This window comes from Periplaneta americana, chromosome 3 (assembly GCF_040183065.1).
Source record: "Periplaneta americana isolate PAMFEO1 chromosome 3, P.americana_PAMFEO1_priV1, whole genome shotgun sequence".
Lineage (NCBI taxonomy): Eukaryota > Metazoa > Arthropoda > Insecta > Blattodea > Blattidae > Periplaneta > Periplaneta americana.
In genome coordinates this window covers 149,208,030-149,226,552 of record NC_091119.1, presented here as the reverse complement: position 1 = coordinate 149,226,552, position 18,523 = coordinate 149,208,030, and the positions used below count along the sequence as shown (strand labels likewise).

The following is an 18,523-nucleotide window of genomic DNA, read 5'->3' as shown; positions in this document are numbered from 1 at the left end:
TACTATTTTAGGAAATGATGGTTGTTTATATTACAAGAAAAACATAGAATATTATTCATTACTTGAAAATAATTAAGCATACATAGTAAATTGTAATTGTTATTAACAAAACATTGCAAGACTTCCACAACAATAAAAAAACTATAATCTCTTTTCAAACATAAGCAAATTTTATGACTGTGATATTCAGCAGCCCTCTTTTATGCCTATAATGAATAACTATGTAGGCTATATTTTAAAAATTTCTAACGAAAATGTTACCTTTCTTTCGGATAAGTCACGGATGTCAAAGCGCCTGCACTGCGTGCTCTCAAGAATCCACACTACATTTCCTTAACAGCGATTATTGTACTTTATCTTGCTAAAAAGTGAACCTTGTTGGATTTGTATTGCTTGTAGTATGAGCACGTAATACAGGCGCTTTGACTTGCCTGGATTAAGCAAAGTTTGTATTTCGGGAAACGTATTTAAATTTCACAAGCAGTTACTGGTGCATACATAAAATGTGATACATCGATGTTTGTATTGACATGACCTTCGTCCACCGAAACATACAAACATTTACTAATTGTAATCGAGTCAGGTGAGTGGAGTGGGTTGTGTGTTTATGATGCGATTTTATGATTCAATTTCACATACAGGCCGGCAAAAACAGTTTGTCAGATTAATAATAATCGACACCTACCCATATTACCATCGATACTCTTTTTTTTTTTTTTTTTTTTTTTTTTTTAATCTTCTGCGCTAACGTTTCGTGTGCATATGCTATTATCTATCACGTAGCACAACTAACCTGTTTTCATCACTCGGTGACCAAACGCTGGCCTTTAGTCATAATTAAAAACGTAGATTAATGAACGCGGCTTTACTGTTTTCAGCAAGAGCCCAATAGGATTGCTAGCGGCTTAACCTCTCTCTGTCACGGATATTAGTAACTCTCTATTGATCTTTATCATCGCTCACTAATGCGCATATGGAGATTCTAAAACAGCCATTTTCACTTTACAGCTCATCTGAATTAAGTGAATGAAGCAAAATTATAATCATTTATTGAAAATAAAATCAACTTAAGTTATTTAAACGGAACAAACATGATTTAGGTAATATTTAAATTATTTTTTTCAGTGATATTTTTGTTTTATTTTTTTTTATTTTTAACTAATGTTATCACTGAAAATAATGGAATAATTTGCTTATCTAACAAATAAGGAGATAAATCATTTTATTCGTTGCAAAAAAAAAAAAACTTTTTATGCAATCAAAAAAATATATATTTCATTTGTAAAATATGATTTAAGTGTGTACAGCGCATGTAATTAATATTGTAAAAATTCACATAAAATAACTTAGCAGTGTATTGTAATTGCTTATAATAATATATTTCGTATTTGTTGAATCGTGTTTAAAACTGATGGATTAATAAACAGAATTAGTGGCTTATATAATTAGTATCTTGGGTACAGACCGATTATTTAGTCCTGACAGCTTAGCGACGCGAAAGAGGGGAAGTAATTGGAGGAGTGGGGAGAGTTCCGGAGTAGAGATAAGGGCGAGGAGTCGGTAAAAGCAAGTGAGTGAATAAACCAAACACCCCTTGGCGTAACTAAATGGACTCGCCTGTCCCACGCGCACATCTTCGGCGACTGTCAGGACTAAATAATCCTACTGTACATTTTTTGCTTGGCAAGTAACCAAAAGTACTGTAAAAGTTCTCCGCTAAAAAGGAAATTATGTAACAATATATATTGTGGACATTCGTCTGGACATACAGAGGGGACTTATAGAAATAGTGGCGGCATGTGAAAAGAAGCCAATCCTTCAAAAAGCGCGACCACGGATATCTTAATGGTCCTGCCTGATTCAAATTAGGTCCTTGCTCAAATCGCCAACTTGGAAACAATATCTGTTCTGAAAACTTTATCTTACGAGCTATATTTCGTGAAATGCACGCGAAACAGCTTTGAAATCTCGCAAAATGTATGTGATTCTTTAATTGCCACCGAAGTAGCTCAGTTAGCTAAGATGCTTGCCTGCCGATCCGGAGTTGCGCTCGGCCGCGGGTTCGATCCCCGCTAAATAACCCAGTAGTTGATACTTCTTCGTTAAATAACAAAGTAAAAAAAGAGTATGTTCTTACGTTTGCTTTCCACTATTCAGAAAACAGCGCATGTAGCAATGACCTGTGATCCTAGCGTGGTCGTAACATGATGTCTTATTTGCAGCCAGGAACAATAAACCTCAGCGACTTTCTTTTCTATCATTATTAGCATCTTTCTATCTCACATACGAGTACATACGTATTGTGTGTATACATACACTCATCCGTAGAAATATTGAATGTGGTTATTCATTGTGCATTTTAAAGCAAATATTTCATTTTTATTTCAGGTATCTCAACCTTCGTATGGGATTTGCACCACAGGACGCAATTACGGGTAAGGACAGTGGTTATTATTTTACATTTAGTCTTTAATTTTTTTTTAACTCTTCGGCTGTGAAAAACTGACCTCTGGCTATGGAAAACATTCATGCTGGGTTGCAAGAAAGCATTTATAGGTTCGTTAAACGCTATTGGTCCTATAACTGTTAATTTAGCGTCAGTAAGCGTTGCAAGAACGACCTTTAAAGCTATTGGTTCGTTAAAGCACTCTGTAAACTATAGGTCGAAAATCGGAGCTGTAAACTGTTAACGAATCGTTAGCCGCCATATTGTACGTATATTGCTTGTTATTGTATCTGACAGTATTAAGTAATTTCGTGGATATGTTATCAGAAACAGGTATCGGTGAGTAAAATGTAATATACATATTACAATGAACTCGAGATTCATGTGTGTATAGGAAACGTTTTGTGAATAAAACAATTTTATTACTATTATAGAATCGTCTGACGTAGAGGTTATGTTTGATATGGTACGACATCTACCAAGACCAAGAATACTGAAAGACAGATCGAATTCTCTAGAAGAATACGATAATATTGATTTTAAGGTTACATTTAGATTATCGAAAGAGACATTCATGGCTCTCTTGCATGAAATAGGACATCATATTGGAAAACAAATCGCACGCAGTAAGACAGTATCAGCAAGTAACAGCTGTTGACTGTCTTGCGCTATTACGTAATAGCGTTTCAGAATGTGATAGTGGATCATATTCACGTTTATAAATCTACAGTTTGTAGAATAATAAGACGTGTGACTGCATTGCAAGAATGAGAGAACAATACATTACTATGCCTTAAGGAAATTCTGTACAAACAGTAAAACAAGATTTCTTCTCAATTTGCAATTTTCCCAACATTATTGGTGCATAGACTGTAGCCATATGAAAATTCAAAGCCCTAGTGGACACTTGAATGAGATGTATCACCGAAACAGGAAGGGTTACTTCTCTATCAATTTGTACCAAGAATCGTTATATGTTGACCTAGGTCGGTATTTGATGCCTGTCTTCTACATGCAAAGTTTGAAAACAATGACTATCCAAAAACACAATATTACCATAGCGACACTCACGTATAGTAAGGAAATTATTTGCGCCGGCTACGATGGCTCTGTCGTTTTGAATCTTTTCCGTTTAAAGATGGAATAGCTAACAGATCGTTAAATATCACATTGCAACGACCTATACTTTAAAGACTGGAATAGTTTAAAGGTCCGTTACTTAACGAGAGAATAACAATTTATAGAACAGATTTCTTGCAACCCAGCATCAGTTTGAAATGTAGACATCTAGAAACTCAATTTAATTGACCTCGTGATGTTACAATGACCAACAGAGTTAAAATTTGACATTCTCGAAATATGATTACAAATTTTGCCTTAAGGGGAGATTAACTGGCCTATCATGTAATGCGTCATTTTTCAATTTGCTTATTTAATAACAGTACTATTACCTTTACTTTGTAACTTCGCTCTAGAATATGCCATTAGGAATGTTCTGGATAACAGACAGGGTTTGGAATTGAACGGGTTACATCAGCTTCTTGTCTTTGCGGATGACGTGAATATGTTAGGAGAAAATCCACAAACTATTAGGGAACACACGGATATTTTACTTGAAGCAAGTAAAGCGATTGGTTTGGAAGTAAATCCCGAAAATAGAAAGTATATGATTATGTCTCATGACCAGAATATTGTATGAAATGGAAACATAAAAATTGGAGATTTATCCTTTGAAGAGGTGGAAAATTTCAAATATCTTGGAGGAACAGTAACAAATATCAATGACACTCGGGAGGAAATTAAACGCAATATAAATATGGGAAATGCCTGTTATTATTCTGTCGAGAAGCTTTTGTCATCCAGTCTGCTGTCTAAAAATCTGAAAGTTAGAATTTATAAAACAGTTATATTACCGGTTGCTTTGTATGGTTGTGAAACTTGGACTCTCACTTTGAGAGAGGAACAGAGATTAAGAGTTTTTAAGAATAAGGTTCTTAGGAAAATATTTGGGGCTAAAAGGGATGAAGTTACAGGAGAATGGAGAAAGTTACAGACCGCAGAACTGCACGCATTGTATTCTTCACCTGTCATAATTAGGAACATTAAATCCAGACGTTTGAGATGGGCAGGGCATGTTGCACGTATGAGTGAATCCAGAAATGCATATAGAGTGTTAGTTATGAGACCAGAGGGAAAAAGACCTTTAGGGAGGCCGAGACGTAGATGGGAGGATAATATTAAAATGGATTTGAGGGAGGTGGGATATGATGATAGAGAGTGGATTAATCTTGCACAGGATAGGGATCGATGGAGGGCTTATGTGAGGGCGGCAATGAATCTCCGGGTTCCTTAAGAGCCATTTGTGAGTAAGTAAATAACCTAGACTATTATCTAAGATTCTATTGCAGTATCATAGTACAATTTTTACGGTATGAAGATACATGGCATCTAAGCAAACTGATACAGATTTTGTTGGTGAATGTAAGTTCTAAAAATTGTTTTAATTTTTTAAAATATTATTAATATTTTGTTATTTTTATGCAATACCTCATCTTCTCAGGAAACTAGGTATAAATTGAATAGCCGCCCAGAACAAGGTTGTAATCTTCATTTCTCATAAGTTGACTTTTTCGTGAATAATGATTGTTAATGATGCACTATGTGCTTGTACTCGTATTAAAATCAGCAGACATGTCCAGGAGTGTCAAATTGCTTCTTAACTTTTAAGTACACGACATAGCCTATATACATGAAGGTCGGTGAATCCTAAGTGAGCTTGCAGAAGACACATGTGAAGGCTTTGGCAAATGTTAACGCCTAACCGTATATAGCGTATGAGATAACACTAGTAATTAATAACGTACGCACATTTATAAATTATTATAGAACACCAAAGGCTTGAAAATTGGCCTCATGTGATTGGCAAACTAGTTGTAATTGATAGAAGTAACGGAAATGCAGGGGGATCAAACGCGACGTGTTCAAAGGGATTCACACTCTACCGAGTGTTGGTCGGCTTTTATATCGATGACCAAAACCGAACGGAGGGAGTCCCCCGCGTTGCCGGCTGCCGGCTACGGCGGGGGTTTCAGATTGTTCACACGCGTGGATACACATTTTTCACGCTTACAGACCCCGAGGCGGAAGTTGGCACTCACGCGCGGCGCGTAAAATTGTGTAGCGAATTGTATTTGGACAGCATGACTAACTTTGTGTATCGTGTATCGGTTTATTGTAATTTCTTATGTGTAGTTAATCATTGTTGTATTGTTACGGAATCTCCCATCGAGGTACAGGTGTCGAGTTCCAGGTACTTCAACGTAATAACAGAGAAGAAATGTGAAATATTACCATTCCGAAGTAAGAAAATCGTCATGCTTTTATAACGCCTTAGTTCTGCGAAATGAAGTATTGCACAGGAGAATAGATTACTGGCTGAAGTTTTTGTAGAAAAATCGGTGTGACAGAAGTGACACATACTTTCTTATTATATATTTTACGCTTTTTACAACTATTCTATCAGATTGCGAATTATATATACCCGTTTATAATTGTCAAGAATTGTTGTTTTTAGTCAACTATCCGAAGACAGGTTTGAACCTCTTAAGTAATACTAATAAGCAGGGAAAGGATTTATATGTAAATACATATTTACTTATAAAGCTAATATAATTTATATTTTGCATTATCTTTATGTTTCACAATGTGTAGGGTTGAAAAATCCTACTTTTATTTTCCATATTTTTCCATATTTTAGAGTTTAGTACATATTTTCGTTAATTTCCATATATTTTCCATATTTCATATAAAACAGTCCATATTATATTAGGTTTAACAATAAAACAAAACAAAATTCCATTAACTTTTAAAAATACATTTCAACAATAGAGATTTAAACACATGTTCAGTAATCCCTTTAACATCAGAGTTATTTGAAAATTAGCAGTCCTATCAACAATGGGAAAGTAAGTTACAAAACTGTATTAATTTAATTTAAAATTTTTAACAGACTTCAGTTGTGCAGCTCAACAGTTAAATGCCAGTCAGAGTACACATAGGTTCAGTTTTGTAAATCATACTATAAAGACGGTAAATATGCCAAAAGTACGTCATTCAGTCAATTTAAAATCAAAACTAACAAGTTACATTTCAGAATTTAAAGAAGATGGTTTATCAACTGACAATAAAATATTATTTTGTAATTTGTGTCAGTGTGCAGTATCATCTACACAAAAGTTCCTGGTGCAACAACACATTACAACTAGTAAACATCAGGCCAACAAACAACTAAATTCCAAGCAGAGACAATTGTTTTTAACACAACCAACAACATCGAATGTAAGATCTGAGTTTAACATCGACCTGTGCCGTTCTCTCATCTCTGCTGATATTCCTCTCTACAAACTAAAGAATAAGGTCTTCAGGGAATTCCTTGAAAAATATACTCAACATACAATCCCGGATGAGTCAACACTTAGGAAGACGTATGCTCCATCCATCTACGATGAGACAATACAGAAGATAAGAGATGAAATTAAAGATAGTTCAATTTGGATTTCCATTGATGAGACTCCCGACAAAGAAGGTAGACTTGTTGGTAATGTAGTTATCGGTTTGTTAAGTGAACAATATTCTGAACGAATTCTTTTACATTGTGATGTTCTAGAAAAGTGCAATAACAAAACTATAGTTAAACTGTTCAACGAAGCTATGGGTATCCTGTGGCCAAAGGGTATTATGTACGATAATGTGTTATTCTTTATTAGCGATGCTGCCCCTTATATGGTCAAAGCTGGACAAGCATTATCTGTTGTATATCCTAAATTGACTCATTTTACTTGTGTGGCGCATGCATTTCATCGTGTGGCAGAAGTGGTCAGAGACAATTTCCCTAAAGTAGATTTGTTGATTTCATCAGTGAAAAAAGTATTTCTCAAAGCTCCCAGTAGAGTTAACGTGTTGAAAGAAATGTACCCTGAAATTCCATTGCCACCAAAGCCAATTTTAACTAGATGGGGTACATGGCTAGAAGCAGTTGAATATTATGCCGAACATATAGACTCTATTAACAATGTTCTCCTTGCATTGGACTCTGAAGATGCAGTCTCAATTGATACTGCGAAAACAGTTACCTGTGACATAAGTGTGAAGAATGACTTAGCTCACATTCAGCATACATTTTCATGCATCATAAAAACGCTCAAAAGTCTCCAAAATAGGCACCTTTCACTATCTGAAAGTTTTGAAATTATAAATAGTACTGTGGAACAACTGAATCGTGGTAGAGGTAAAGTTGCAGATGCAGTAAGAGCTAAGGTGGACACTGTACTTTCAAAAAACCATGGATATGAAGAACTACAAAAGGTTGTTGCTGTGATGAGTGGTGAATCAACAGTGAAGATTAACTTGGACTTATCCCCAGCAGACATTGTGAAATTGAATTATGTACCAGTTACTTCTTGTGACGTCGAACGCTCTTTTAGTCAGTATAAATCTATCCTCAGAGACAATAGAAGAAGATTCACTTTTCAGCACTTGAAAGAAATGTTTGTAACCTATTGTTATGGTAACAGACAATAAAAATTGTGTTTTGTTGAAACTACATTGGAAGATAAGGTACGTCCATTATATTTTTTGTTTAGTTTGATTAAAATGTACCAATATTTAACGTACATAGTCATTTTTTTATAATTTTAAGTCCATATTTAATTCCATATTTTGGTAAAAATCCATATTTAATTCCATATTTTGGTAAAAATAACTACATATATATTTACATATTTCATATATTTTTAGTCCATATAAATCCGTTCCCTGCTAATAAGGCATCACTCATGAGGCAACTAAGCCAAAAGATAATGGGGTAGGGTGGGCAGTTCCTTTCCTCCTCCAATGCATACATCGCCGATTAGCTACATATTCCACTGAACAGACTTCAGATGCATACAAACAATTCGCCCCATGCAGAAAGGGCTTCAGTCACAAATTTTGAAAAAACGAAATATCGATGGAAATCATATCTTTATGGGTGGCTCCGTCGGCCTGTGTAGAAAGGTATTCAGTCCAATGCTTGGAAAGATAGAAACTGAAGCGTCAGGCTCAGAGTTTTATGAAGAAAGGAATATGGAGTAGAGAATGTTTTTTTTTTTTTTTTTAGTATTCTTAAAACTAGGTCACGCTGACGACTTACAACTTTACATTCATTCCCGAACTTGTACAATCAATGACTCTGTGATCAGAATTAATGAAGATCTAGCATCTGTAGCTCAATGGGCGCAAAAATTTGGACTCAGACTAAATCCAGACAGATCACAAGCTATATAATGGGCCACCAACGAGCATTAAACAAAATAGATCTAGCCCCTGTATCAAATACAAAAATAAATATACCACAATTACATATAGTAAGACAGTAAACAATTTAGGGGTATATTTAGATTCAAATTTAAATTTTCAAAGTCAAGTGACCTACATATGTAAGAAAACTTTTTCCATAATTCATTCCGTGAGACACTTAACCAAAGTGTTACCTCTCAGTCTTAAAAAGAACCTGATCCAAAGTTTAGTGATGTACTTCAATTATTGCGATTCTCTATTCACGAATCTAAATACTGATTTTGCCCATAGACTACAGCATGTTCACAATATCTGCGTTCGTTTCGTTTGTAACATTAGAAAATTCAATCATGTAACACCGTCACTGGAATTGTTGTATTGGAGTCCACTTAAAGAAAGAAGATTCTTCAACTCGCTCTTATTACTATTTAAAATCACCCACACCTCCACACCCTCTTACCTAGCATCTTGTTTTGTTTACCTTTCACTACCTCGAACCCGGAACATGTACCTTCTCTCTATTCCTATGCACAGAACATCCTTCTACTCATCATCTTTCAGCATATCTATTCCACGCCTCTGGAACTCTCTCCCTGACCATGTCAGAGACTATCGGACAATATCAAAATTCAAATTTAAATTAAAAAATCACATTCTAGTTCATGGAATTGCTTTTTGAACACTTGTCAGGTGGCGCAAGTTCGGCTTAACCCATGACATATAGTAAATATTGTAACTATGCTGTTGTAAAATTGACAATCTGTAATGAATGTATTTATTATTATTATTATTATTATTGTCAGTTATCAGTTATCACTATCATCATTGCTATCTCTGTTTTTCTTTCTTTTTTTTTCCTTGTATTAGCTCGATGAGAGCTCTATAGTGTTCTTTTGACCCTGTTGACTCTCTATACGGCTTTAATTTAATTTGTATTATTTTCATCAGCGTCTGTATTTCTTTTTTGTATTTATATGTGCTATCTGGTGGGATGGAAGAGAAGGCCTTATGGCCTTAATCCTGTCAGATTAAATAAATAAATAAATAATGGACTGAAGCCCTTTCTGCATGGAGCGATTCTTTATTGTTCTTCCTCTGACACATATCGTCAAGTGAGATGTACTACCTGATAATAAGCTTAGATGTACATATCAGCCAGAACCTCAATCAGAGGTATGTCATGAATTGCGGTCCGAAATACATAATGTAGGGTTTTTCAGAAGTAACTTATAATTGCATTAAAATTGAATGAGGGGATTTTAGACAGAAAGCTCAGACGCGCCAGACCTGCTATTTAAAACACGGAATATTTTTACGGAAACAAATACTTCTGTTGCTATTGTGTTGTGCGAGTTGTGACGTCGTCGAAAACATTTTTAAATAACGTCTTACAGTTTTTCTTTAGTATCATATTTTTTACATCGCAATGCAGTGCCTATACTTAATTTATTTTTTAGTACGTGCTCTGTAAAATAGGTGCTTTGCTGAATGTTATCAGTCCGAAAAATTGAACTTTAGCGGCCTAGGCCGCTAAAGTCGTCATGGCAACCTTAAGCGGCGTTTTAAACAAAATCAACGCAACACCGTCTGGATCCGTATTCGTACATTGCCTATACGAGATTCGGATCCAGATGACAGTGACAGTCGGCATACCAACTGTTGATATGCCAACATTGTTTCATTGGGTTTATCAGACGGCGCGGCGGTGAGAATATGACAATTGGCTGACTATGCTTTTTATACTTATATTTACTTTTTACTTTATTTCATTTCTTATAATTTAGAGAGCTTTTAGTAAAAACTATTGTATGCACCAGGTACGCAAAACCTTTAGCGGACTCATCCTGTATTTTGGACTCGGCTTACGCCTCGTCCAAAAAACTGAATTCGTCCGCTGAAGAGTATTTTGCGTACTTAGTACATACAGTAAATAGCTATTATACAGAAGCTTTATGGTTATGGTTACTATGGTAACAATTTAATCGATACACTTTTTAGTCATTGTGTTATGGAATCAGTTTTATTGATGCAATTAACATGAAACGAGATGTTATTAACAGAAAATGAGAGAATTGAGATATCTTCTACACGGAGTTGAGTGAGAAATGGGTGGCCGATTTGGATGAGTTTCGTTGTGCAAACTTCTTGTTGTTTACATACCAACTCAACATACACATAGCACGGCTATGAAATTTGATTTAAAAAAGGCATATGACTCGGTTAAGAGATAAGTTTTATGTAATATTCTTATTGAATTTGGTATTCCCAAGGAACTAGTTCGATTAATTAAAATGTGTCTCAGTGAAACGTACAGCAGGGTCCGTATAGGTCAGTTTCTGTCAAATGCGTTTCCAATTCACTATGGGCTAAAGCAAGGATATGCACTATCACCTTTACTTTTTAACTTTGCTCTAGAATATGCCATTAGGAATGTCCAGGATAATACTCTTGTTTTACTATTCTAATATGGCAGATAAGGGCAATGAATTTAAGCTCCATGTATAAAGTATTCCTGAAAACTTTTATTAGAAATAATGACAACATGAGCCAATATAAATTGTAAAAATTTTTGGATTTTTAATTTTTTTTTCTACGGGTTTAACCATTTGTTATTCTTTTCGTTTGTTCTGCACCAGAGAGGGTTTGGAATTGAACGGGTTACATCAACTGCTTGTCTATGCGGATGACGTGAATATGTTAGGAGAAAATCCACAAACGATTAGGGAAAATACGGGAATTTTACTTTAAGCAAGTAAAGAGATAGGTTTAGAAGTAAATCCCGAAAAGGCAAAGTGTATGATTATGTCTCGTAACGAGAATATTGTACGAAATGGAAATATAAAAATTGGAAATTTATTCTTTGAAGAGGTGGAAAAATTCAAATACCTGGGAGCAATAGTAACAAATATAAATGATACTCAGGAGGAAATTAAACACAGAATAAATATAGGAAATGCCTGTTATTATTCGGTTGAGAAGTTTTTATCATCCAGTCTGCTGTCAGAAAATCTGAAAGTTAGAATTTATAAAACATTTATATTAGCGGTTGTTCTTTATGGTTGTGAAACTTGGACTCTCACTTTGAGATAGGAAATAGGTTAAGGGTGTTTGAGAATAAGGTGCTTAGGAAAATATTTGGGGCTAAGTGGGATGAAGTTACAGGAAAATGGAGAAAGCTACACAACACAGAACTGCACACATTGTATTCTTCACCTGACATAATTAGGAACATTAAATCCAGACATTTGAGATGGGCAGGGCATGTAGCATGACTGGGCGAATCGAGAAATGCATATAGAGTGTTAGTTGGGAGGCCGGAGGGAAAAAGACCTTTCGGGAGGCCGAGACGTAGATGAGAGGATAATATTAAAATGGATTTGAGGGAGGTGGGATATGATGATAAGAGACTGGATTAATCTTGCTCAGGATAGGGATCAATAGCGGGCTTATGTGATGGCGGCAATGAACCTCCGGGTTCCTTAAAAGCCAGTAAGTAAGTAAGGCCTATACATTTTATTTTCCTGAGTAGTATGAGGTTCATTTGGTTGTAATTTAAATTTTCTTCATACAGCTAATACTCTTGCTAGAGTATTTTTTCTTTTCCCTCTCTCTATTTGTACGGAAGAGGGACCCGAAAGCTTGCACAGCAGCTTGGGGCTTATTGTGCCTACCAGTCCTATTCTGTGAATGATTGGGTACCCAAACGGCCGCGCTCTTGTACAAGTACAGCACGTCTCACCGTTAACTTAACCCGGGCTATGGTATGATGATGATGATGATGATGATGATGATGATGATATATGTAAATTCTTGATGGCGGAATGAATCCGAGGTTCAGTGCCAAAAGTTACCCAGCAATTCGGCTTCAGTTGGTTGAGAGAAAACCCCGGACATGAAACCCCAACCAGGTAACTTGTCCCAACCAGGATTTGAACTCGGGCCCGCTCGTTTCACGGTCCAGAACGGTGGACTTTGCTAGAGGAGTATTTAATCACTTCTTTGTATGCTGTGTAGAGAGACTTTCTCTTCAAAGATTTATTAAAACCGTGACTAGAATATAAAAATTAATAGATATGTATTTGTTATCTTGGTTACAGCTCCTTAAAATCCATAGAACTTTTTATTTACACTCTGTGTTACACCAGCTGAAGTGTATTGAAAATAACCCGTAGACACCATTGTGTAACAAACATGGGTATTTAAAGAGTAAATCACACAGATGCTACTTCACTTATTCATCTGTTAGTATGTGGAACAGGAATTCTGTTCGTCTTATGGCGATTTGCATCACTTCCGTTAAAAACGTAGTAGCCATGGGTTACGAAGTAACAGTAGTTAAAATGTAAATTCGGTGCACCCCATTTATAATCACCGGTTACTTGCACATCGTTAGCTGATAGCCTAATTTAACCTAAGTCTGGTGATGGTATACTGTTTCTAAAAAGTGACAGAAAAAGAGCACGAATACTTCTGCAAAGATGATAGTCAATATCTAAAAACGACTGCGCTTACTCCGTTCTACACCGTTAGGGACGTATTCTGTGTTTTTTGTTACATTTACTTCTTTACTTTTTGGCGCTGTTATGTTTCCGGGTTGTATTTTTTGTTTTTCGGTGCTCCGTTCAAACGATTTGGTGAAGTTAGGAGTGAAATAAAATTTTAGTCAATTAATATTTTATTGTAGTAGAGTACTTTATGTCTTGTAATCTTTATATACTTTCTTGTAATCGTCCACACATGTGGAGTAACGGTTAGCGCGTCTAGCCACGAAGCCAGGTCGGGGCAAGTTACCTGGTTGAGTTTTTTTCCGGGGTTTTCCCTCAACGCAAAATGAGCAAATACTGGGTAACTTTCGGTGCTGGACACCGGACTCATTTCACCGGCATTATGACCTTCATCTCATTCAGACGCTAAATAACTTTAGATGTTGATTAAGCGTCGTAAAATAACCTACTAAATTAAAAAAAAAAAAATTCTTGTAATCGTGTAATAGTCAATTAAATCTCACTCGACTTTTGATTTTTTCTAGATAAATCAAAACCTCTAGTGAGATTATTGTTGATAAATCATTACGCGCTACTTTGGGGGGTACCGGTAATATACATTGTCGATAGTCTCACAAAAGTATACATAAAGTTGGAGGTCTTTCTGTGTTATTTATTTATGGCCATTAATGCATATATCACAGTCTAGTACATACAGTCACGAAGCTCAATACGTAGTAAATATGCATCCATAGATAGTTGCTAACCACTAGGATCGCTAATATCGCCTCATTACAGATAATGCGGAATAGTACCGGCACAGTCTATTGTTTCTAGCACCCTCACAACTCAAGCTTCGTGACTGTATATACTAGACTGTGCAGCTATCACACCCTGTCATTCTACTGTTTGCAACTTCTCGTGCTGCGAGGTCTAGCCTTTATTTTTATAAATACATTGTTATATCATTCCATCTTGTTACGAGCTTGGGAAGTACAGCAGTGTGTTCACTCCACATCCTCCGAGGTTGTCCGGTTTCTTCGCACCCACATCCTTGCCGTGCCCGTGAAGCATGGACCGCGCTAATTTATAGGTCTACGGTATAATAGTTCTGGGGAGAGTGATTTAACGTGGCCCGGCTGACTTTCATACGAGTTATTAATGTCTCACACTACAAGCCCGATATAGAATGTGTAAGTGCACTTACCTGTCCGTCTGGGAACAAGAGTACACTCCGTGTTCAAAGTCATAGAGCGACAAGCCTTTCTAATGAGATCATCTTCACTCGGATTTCAGTTAGTTGACTTCTTACTTACGTGTGTTAGCATTTAGTTCAGGAGTGACCAAACTTTTTGTAAGGCGGGCCAATGAATTTCAATATTGTTAGTCGAGGAAGATATTAACGTTTTTGTACTCCTATTTCGGCGTTTTTACATTCTTCTCCTTTTGTTTCTTACGGATTCGTTTTACAAGGAGATGAAACGCTTTTATGATCGCCGAATGAGACTATACTATTTTGGATGGAAGTTTACTGATATAAATTGTGTACAGTAAAATGAATTATACGCCGCTGATTGGTTTCCAAGTTATAAGCAGCTAAATTTGCATTCTGCCATCTTCTTGGCTATAATGTGTCTAGTGGCTGGAGCTCAGTGTATAGATGTGATACTGATGATTGAAATGTTCCGAGTTCGGGATATATTTAGTCTGTTCTTTCTCTTTTGACACTTTTTTTGTAGTTATTGTTGTAATTCACTTATAAACGTGCTTCTTATATTTTTATAATAATAGGGAAGGAGAGGTATTTCATGTTCTGTAATTTTGTGCTTTACTATGACCGATACTATCTCAACATTATCATTGTCCTGTGTTTACGTTCATAGAGGGAAGGAACAAAAATCGACCGTTTCATAGCGTATCTTTACGCAACTACGCGTGGGTCCGAAAGTGTCGGTCTTCTATCACAATCAACGAATCTTCATTAACGATAGACCTTGTACACCTTTGAGGTTATCCTGGTCTTCCCCTTGTCCATTTATTCCTCATGTCCTCTTTGAATTCTCCTTGTTCTCTTAGTCTTCCACTTGTTAGCCACTTATTATGCTTCTTCTTGTATTCCCACTATTCTACTTGCATTCCCATTGTTCTTGTACTTTCCTTGTTCTCCTTGCATTCCTCTTGTTCTCCTTGTATTCGCCTTCTCGTTGTAGTCTCAGTATTCCTCTTGTTGTCCTTCCTCTTGTTGTTCTTGTATTCCCTTTTTCTTATCTTCTTCCTGTTCTCCTTGTATTCTTTTATCTTCCCCTTGTAATTCACTTGTTCTCCTTGTATTCCCCTTCTCGTTGTAGTCTCAGTATTCTTCTTGTATTCCCATTATCCTTTTTGTATTCCTCTTCTCTTTGTATTCCATTTGTTCTCCTTGTCTTCGCCTTGTTCTCCTTTTATCTTCCCCTTGTAATTCACTTGTTGTTCTTGTATTCCTCTTCTCGTTGAAGTCTCAGTATTCTTCTTGTATTCTCATATCCTTTTTGTATTCCTCTTGTTCTCCTTGTTCCCCTTTTTATCCTCGTATTCCCTTTCTTTTTTTTACCTTCCACTTGTTCTCCTTGTATTCTTTTATCTTCCCCTTGTTCTCCTTGAAATTCACTTGTTCTCCTTGTATTCTACTTATTCTCCATGCCGTCCCCTTGCACTAGTATTCGTTTTATTTTTCTTGTTTTTTCTCTTTGTATTGCACTTGTTCTCCTTGTATTCCACTTGTTCTCGTATTCTTCCTGTTCTCCTTGTATTCCTCTTATTCTCCTTGTATTCCCGATCTCGTATTCTCCTTGTAGTGGGGAGAGGGGATTGCATTTTTTCGTTACTGTCAATTCCCAAGTTACATCTCAATACTTAATGAAGAGAAAGACCTAGATCTACGGCATAAATGGAATCTTCAACCACTCTACCATCACCAGTTTCATCTCCTCGTACGAGTATATGTGTTATTAGTTAGCGGCTACTTTCTGTTTTTTCCCCCCCCCCCCAGAAAAACTAAGTTGAATGTGCCATCATCTTCACATAGTCGGTGGTCTTGCAATTACCATGATTCGAGGGTCTCGGCTTCAAACCCAACTGAGGGCGGTTGATTTTAAAGAACGATAAAAACCATTAGCGTTGCTTTCTTCAACAGGCTAATAAAGCTAGGACCATTTTGTAGATTTACGTCACTTAATAGAACCCTGTTCCTAGTAGAGGGCTTTAGGGAAAATTTGTGGTCCCGTCGTCACCATTGTTTAATTTTGACGCTTAGTAATTGCTGCAGTTGAAAGCATCGTTAAATAAAACAACTACCCAACTATAGTGGGCGGCCGGGTAGCTCAGTTGGTAGAGCAGCTGGCTACGGACTGAAAGGTTCGATCCCAGGTGGTGACAGGATTTTTTCTCGTTGCCAAACTTTCAGAACGGCCCCGAGGTTCACTCAGCCTCCTATAAATTTGAGTACCGGGTCTTTCCTGGGGGTAAAAGGCGGTCAGAGCGTGGTGCCGACCACACCACCTCATTCTAGTGCCGAGGTCATGGAAAGCATGGGGCTCTACCTCCATGCCCCCCAAGTGCCTTCATGGCATGTTACGGGGATACCTTTACCTTTACCTTACCCAACTATAGTAGAATTGTCGCTGAAAGTAATTTGCTTTCCAGCAGCGAACGAGGTTTAATAGATACAATAAGATACTGAATTAAGGTAACAAGCAATACCTGTCCTATCTTCCTCTGTTGTTTTAAGCATTCGAGAAACTTTCACAGAAGTGAAGATAGAACAGCATATCAAAAAGGAAGTAGGGGAAATGTAACTAAAATTAGTCTCGAACTAGTGTCCTCATTGCCAATGTAACGCAATGGAAGACGGAAGTCAGAGAAAAAGAGACATTAACTAAGAAGGCGGTAGAATTCTACTTTCGCTGCCAATAATTCAGTAATGCTTTATCGTTGTACATTATGCCTTTCCTGGACCACATTTTACATCATTAACTTTTATTCGAAGTCAAAATCGATTGTCCCCAAAGCGTATTATCTCCTTACTTGATTTTCCTTTAGGATTAATTGTCATGTCCGGCACAACTATATTTACGGCTAGGATTGTATGTTGAAGAAGCAAGGCTTTGTATGGTAATCATAGATAAAATTGAAAAGCGCTGACCTTCTGTGCTCGAGGTTGCAGGCTCGATACCGGCTCAGGTCGATGGCTTGTGCTTAAATGCTACAGGCTCATGTCAGCAGATTTACTGACATGTAAAAAGAACTCTAGCGGGACAAAGTTCCGGCACACCGGCGACGCTGATATAACCTCGGCAGTTGCGAGTTTCGTCAAATCATATTTTTTTTATAATTGATAATAGTACGGTACATTAAGTTTTATAGTATCTCCACGGACTCGAACTCGGTGCTTTTACATAAGAAATTTTTTAACCTAAACAATTGAAAGAACTTACCTGATGTAGGATTTGAGCAATCAGAATAATTTTGACTCTTATTGTATCTATTTCTTTGAAGGCTAGACTTTTTGTTTTCGTTATTTTAAGATCATACTGTTTACTTTAGTGAATTATTATTATTATTATTATTATTATTATTATTATTATTATTATTATTATTATTATTATTATTATTATTATTACTCGGGAGGAAATTAAACGCAGAATAAATGTGGAAAATGCGTGTTATTATTCGGTTGAGAAGCTTTCATCACCCAGTTTGCTCTCAAAAAATCTGAAAGTTAGAATTTATAAAATAATTATATTACCGGTTCTTCTGTATGATTGTGAAACTTGGACTCTCACTTTGAGAGAGGAACAGAGATTAAGGATGTTTGAGAATAAGGTGCTTAGGAAAATGTTTGGGGATAAAAGGGTTTAAGTTACAGGAGAATGGATAATATTACACAACGCAGAACTGCATGCATTTTATTCTTCACCTGACATAATTAGGAACATTAAATCCAGACGTTTGAAATGGGCAGAACATGTAGAACGTATGGGCGAATCCAGAAATAGAGTGTAAGTTAGGAGGCCGGAGGGAATAAGACCTTTGGGGAGGCCGAGACGTAAGTGGGAGGATAATATAAAAATGGATTTGAGGGAGGTGGGATATGATGGTAGGAACTGGATTAATCTTGCTTAGGATAGAGACCGATGGCGGGCTTATGTGAGGGAGGCAATGAACCCCCTGGTTCCTTAAAAGCCATAAGTATATAATATATTATTATTGTTATTATTAT

The 18,523-nt window shown here is 36.5% G+C and overlaps 1 protein-coding gene across 3 annotated transcripts in view; it reads left to right on the top strand.

The window, feature by feature from the left end:
- Positions 1 to 18,523, top strand: part of LOC138696603 (RNA/RNP complex-1-interacting phosphatase) — a 364,465-nt gene that overhangs the window by 319,275 nt on the left and 26,667 nt on the right. For all 3 annotated transcript variants that reach the window (XM_069821760.1, XM_069821759.1, XM_069821758.1), the window contains one exon: positions 2,389 to 2,435. In XM_069821760.1, the coding sequence (XP_069677861.1) occupies positions 2,389 to 2,435 (47 nt within the window). The remainder of the gene's footprint in view (positions 1 to 2,388; positions 2,436 to 18,523) is intronic.